The 5,607-nt window shown below is 46.0% G+C and overlaps 1 protein-coding gene across 6 annotated transcripts in view; it reads right to left on the reverse strand.

Annotated features, from left to right (window-relative positions):
- The window catches only part of LMO7 (LIM domain 7), an 82,912-nt gene that overhangs the window by 25,564 nt on the left and 51,741 nt on the right, over positions 1-5,607 (reverse strand). For all 6 annotated transcript variants that reach the window (XM_015417128.1, XM_015417127.1, XM_015417125.1 and 3 more), the window contains 2 exons: positions 4,201-4,226; positions 3,018-3,122 (listed from right to left, as the gene is read on the reverse strand). In XM_015417128.1, coding sequence (XP_015272614.1) covers positions 3,018-3,122; positions 4,201-4,226 — 131 coding nt within the window. The remainder of the gene's footprint in view (positions 1-3,017; positions 3,123-4,200; positions 4,227-5,607) is intronic.

Here is a 5,607-nt window from a genome sequence, read left to right on the forward strand (position 1 = left end):
AAGAGCAGTTTCTGTCAGAGCTCTCTCAGCCCCACCGACCTCACAGGGTGTCTGTTGTGGGGAGGGGGAGGGAAAGGAGACTGTAAGCCACTCTGAGACACCTTTGGGTAGTGGAGGGCGGGGTATAAATCCAATCTCTTCTTCTTCCCTCTTCTATTTTAACATCACAACAACCTTGTGAGGTAGGTTATGCTAAGAGGGTTAAATGGCCCATAGTCACCCAGCAAGCTACCATGGCAACAAAGACCTGGTTATAACATCCCTCTTTACATGGTACTATTCAGCTTCAGTAATTCTGTTCATGGGCGGGAGGGGCGGGGATTCCCCGTGTGACCCAGACAAAGGCTTATTTCAAAATGCTATCAGATTCCCATGGCAACAAAGACCTGGTTATAACATCCCTCTTTACATGGTACTATTCAGCTTCAGTAATTCTGTTCATGGGCGGGAGGGGCGGGGATTCCCCGTGTGACCCAGACAAAGGCTTATTTCAAAATGCTATCAGATTCAAAAATGTCAAAGCATGGATCTTAGTTCCAGCACTGTGGAGGCTGGCGAGGGTTGCCAGCTCCAGGCTGGGGAACTCCTGGAGATTGGGGGCCTAGGTTGGACAGGGACCTCAGTGGGGTACCATGCCACAGAATCCACCCTCCAAAGCATCCATTTTCTCCAGGGGAACTGATCTCTGTAGTCTGGAGATGAGCTGTAATCTTGGGAAATCCCCAGGTCCCACCTGGAGGCTGGCATCCCCTAAGGCTTGCTGTGGTTACTCAGTAGCAAAAGAAAGTACTTTGGTATGCTCAGAGGCCCTAGTTCTTTATATCCTATGGGGCGGAGAGCATGACGGCTCAGAAGCTGAACACTGGTAACCCCTAGTTCAAATAAAACCATCGATAACAATATTTTGTCAGTTCTAATCTATGGGATATTAAAGCCACATACTGAAAAAATGTGAAAACACAGTTTGGGGCCTTTAGTTCCCTGACTTATATTGAAAGCTTTTGAACTGTTGGGCTTGCTTGTTTTAGGGAGGAAATATGTCCCTCTTATAAGATACCATGATCCTCAACAACTGGTGAAGGATCAAAAAGTAAAGCCGCTGAATTAATCTTGGAGCAGTATGTGGCAGTTGCCTCCTCTTGTTAATTGTGCCCAGAAATTATAATCAACATTCTTGCCAGTTTTTCCTGTGGGGAAATCATACACCAGAGCGATGTTACTTGATAGGTCTGTAGAGCAACTGCAATACGATATTACAGAAAAAGGAAAAAAATATATGTTAGATCGCGCTAACAAAGGACTCGTACAGTGATTCAGCAAGTGATTCAGCTTTATTGGAAGTAACGAGCAAGCACTAACTCAGTAAGAAACCAGAACAGAAAACAGTGGGAGCTTATGCTCCTTTTAAACATAACCGGGCTAATGTAGCCACGCCTATTTACAAATGTAGGGATTTTACATTTGGCAACCCTAGTCTGACAAAGCGGCATGGTTTGGGAATAACTCAGGAAGTGCCTCCACCGTCCCTGCTTAGCTGCAAAGAGGACCCGATCCTCAGCACCTCTTACACAGAGGTAAGACCTGAGAGAACACAGACCAGAACAAACTCACTCCCAGCCAGCAGGGATCATCTTTCACAGATATAAAATAACCCAGCAGTTCTCAGAAAGGCTTTTTGGCAAGCCCAGAGCGTTTTATCTGAAACTGTCTGTGTATTTACGGACTGTGCAGCTGCTGGTTACTTATGCTTGCATTGTTTTACTTTCAGGCTACTTTCGTTATTGATTGGTTTACGACGGGTTTATGTTTTTTGTACGCTGCGCGTGGTACAGTTTAGGGAGGGGGGGGATTACAGTTTGGGATTGTTAAAATGAATAAGGAATAAAAGAAAAGAAACATGGAAACTTTCGCCCTTAACTTCTAATTTTCTCCCCCACTCCTAACACTGTTATTAACTTTTTCACTTCCGCATAGGGGATGCCAGCCTCCAGGTGGGACCTGGGGATCCCCTGGGATTACAACTCATCTCCAGGCTACAGAGATCAGCTCCCCCTGGAGAAGAATGGATGCTTTGGAGGGTGGACTCTGCGGCATTGTACCCCACTGAGGTCCCTGTCCTCTCCAGGCTCCACCCCCAAATCTCCAGGAGTTCCCCAACCTGGATCTGGCAACCCTATGGCCCCAATCCCCCACCAGTGGCCAGGAGGGGGCTGGCAGCCCTATTTCCAGACTGGGAAATTCCTGGATATTTGGGGGGAGAGCCTAGGGAGCTGGAGGGTATTTGGGGAGAGAAGGGAGCTTCCAGCAAGGAGGAGGAGGAGGAGGAGGAGGAGGAGACTGCATTTATACCCCACCCTTCACTACCCAAAGAAGTCTCAGAGCCGCTTACAATCTCCTTTCCCTTCCCCTCCCCACAACAGACACCCTGTGAGGTAGGTGGGGCTGAGAGAGCTCTGAGAGAACTGCCCTTGAGAGAACAGCTCTGAAAAAACTTGTAACTGACCCAAGGTCACACCAGCAGCTGCATGTGGAGGAGTGGGGAATCAAACCCAGTTCTCCCAGATTAGAGTCCGTGCTCTTAACCACCACACCAAACTGTATGCTTTCCTCTAGAAGCTTTATTCTCTGAATGGGGAGATCTCCAGGCACCACCTGGAGGCTGGCAACGCTAATGGGTACAGATTTACATTAGGGAGAACTCAGTGTTCAAAATATGAGGCAGGCTGCAGTTCCAGACATCCTTACTTGGGGAGTGAGCACCACTGAACGATATGGGACTTACTTCTGAATAAACACGCATTAAGACCAAGCCGCACAGTCCTATCTAAAGATGCCAGTTATGCACCCACTGAGGTCTGGCAACCAAACAGCCTTTTACTACACCTTAAAACAGTTTCTACTGATAGTGCAGACAGCAGGGCAGCTGGTCAGTTCTCTCTGGAGGCCTCCGATCCCGGGGCAGCTCAGCCGCTTAGTCCAAAGCCACTTCTAGAAGTGACGGGCCACAAAGCGCTCACCTGAAGCAGGCGCTCTTGTTCTGCCTGCCATTTTTCCTGCCTCTTTCTTTCTTTCTCTTGATCCCAAGCCCAGCGGCTAGAAGCGCTTATGGGTGGAACTGGGAGCTATAACAGAAGAGACAGAAGATATACACACACAGGTCAAGAATTTGCAAGTTTATTTATACTTTAGTTGTAGATTTTCCAGGCTGTATGGCTTGGCATTGTACGACCTGCCATTTCGCCAGCAGCTGTGACTGGCATCATCAGAGGTCTAACACAGAAAGATGGAGTACTCTCTGTGTCAAGGTGAGAAGAAAAATGGTAGGCAGGTAATTTATATCTACTCAGGAAGGTGGGGTAGGGCTGATTCATTATCTTGAAGGAGTTCCCCAGGCTGTGACATGCTAATGGAGGAGCTTTCCTGAGGCGGTTCTTTTGCATATGGATTGGCTGTTGAAATTCTAATCTTATCTGTAGTGCTGTTGTAAGATGTAGAGCATTTTGTGTTTTTCAGGACTGGAAACCATGACCTATTTATTTTTAAACTCTCTTCTTTCCTGTTGAAATCGTGTTTATGTTTATGAATTTCGATGGCTTCCCTGTGTAATCTGACATGTGTTGTCCAGCCTTTCAGTGTCTTGGAATAAGATACTGTGTTCTGTTTGAGTTAGGCTATGTTCAGCCACTGCTGATTTTTCAGGATGGCCCAGTCTGCAGTGTCTTTCATGTTCTTTTATTCTTGTTTGAATGCTATGCTCTGTGGTCCCCATGTAAACCTGTCCACAACTGCATGGCATGCAGTATACTCCTGCAGAAGTGAGGGAGCCTCTTCTGTCTTCTGCTGATCATAGCATCTGTTGTATTTTCCAGCTGACTAGAAAACCTAGTCAAAGAAGAAGGTTGAGAGGAAGTGCCCTAGGGCTGGGTTGAAGTGGCAGACAGATACATTAAGCACTGCTCAGATTCCCTTCCTGCAAATGCCCAGCCTGATGGCATGTTGGAGGCAAGGGAATGCACAGCCTGGAGGCATGTTGGGAATCCCTGTTTACCACTGCTGGGCTTGGCCATTGTGTCATTAGGGAAAAAAGGGGCATAAGTGAGATAGGTAACAACAAAATGACTTCCCACCAGGATGAGTGTCAACAACCTATTTGGTCATAAACTCTGATCATCAACATCATTTAAATAACAAGGTACTTACATCAGGTATTGCGGGTTCTGAGCCTCCTGTAGAATTGGAAGTTGTGATGAAGAAGCAACAATGAAGAGAAAAGAATATGTATTAATGTGACCTGGAAAACACTATTTAAGCATTAAGCATTATTAAGAGACTTGTCTTAGGCCCCATTTCCCTTCAGGTGCCAAGGACTCATCAAGTGCCCTCAGATAAACAAAGATTAGAGTCACATGAGACGGAAGACTTTACCTCAGGCCTTGTCTACATGTTACATTTTCACCACAGATTTCACTCTCCCCACCCCAAAAGGGAAAGCCAGGCACGAATACCAAGAAAAGACAGCAATAGCAACTCCAGGATAATCCGTCACCATAATCAGGAAAATGCTCAAAGGTGTGAACACTTTCACTTGCGTTTCGTAAAGGAAAAATTTAGACAGGGGTTCTTTACTCCTATATCTTGTAAACCTATATTATTGAAGATCATGGCTACGGTTGCCACCTCTGGGCTGGGAAATACCCAAAGGTTTGGGGGGGGGGGAGCCTGGCAAGGGCAGGTTTTGGGGAGGGACCTCGCAGCAGGGTACAGTGCCACAGAGTTCACCCTCCAAAGCAGCCATTTTCTCCAGTGGAACTGATCTCTGTCATCTGGAAGCCAATTGTAACGGTGCGAGATCTCCAGGCCCCACCTGGAGGCTGAAGCAACCCGAGCTGCAGTGTTAGGAGAGTCTAGTCACAAATAAATGTATACACTGCAAAAACCTTTTAGCAAACTAGTGTGTTCTATTTATGGTCATCATTTAGTAAAGTGCACAGTGTATCATTATTTCATCCTAGTCAGGTATAAATATTCATTACATTCAATAAGCAATAACAGCAAATGGCTATTGCCAGAAGGAGTAACATTCAAGATCAAAGAGAAGAAGGAAAAGATTGACTCTGTTCTTAAAGCTCAAGAATTTCTAAAGGAGCAGCTGGGAAGGCCGGAGGATGGGAAAAAAGAAGAGGACGGCAGGTCCAGCGGCGAGCTCGAAACTGGTTCTTCGGGCGAGGACTCTTTGTCTGAGCAGGGGGCAGCAGCCCCGAAGAGTCCCTATAAGCTGTGGAAGAGAAAAGGGAAGAAGAAGTAAAGGCTGAAGGACTCTGAATAGTGCCTTTGAGAACTTTGGTTTTTGCGGATGATTGGGGGTACTGTTATTGGGCAGTTAAATATAAAAGTGGAGGGTAAAAGGTTTTAAATGTTTGACTCAGTTTATAAAAAGAGCAATGATGAAAGACTTGATGTAACTAAGCTTGTTGGAGGATCTCCTCTCTTGGGTTTTTAGATAGTAGTGGGTTCTTTACTTTCTCCTGTATGTGTAGTTTCCTCCTTCCTTTTTTTTCTGTTGTAGTTTTTTGTAGTGATAAAAAATAAAAAAAATTCCTCTGGGCA

The sequence above is a fragment of the Gekko japonicus genome, unplaced genomic scaffold (assembly GCF_001447785.1).
Source record: "Gekko japonicus isolate JY-2015 unplaced genomic scaffold, Gekko_japonicus_V1.1 scaffold902, whole genome shotgun sequence".
NCBI lineage: Eukaryota > Metazoa > Chordata > Lepidosauria > Squamata > Gekkonidae > Gekko > Gekko japonicus.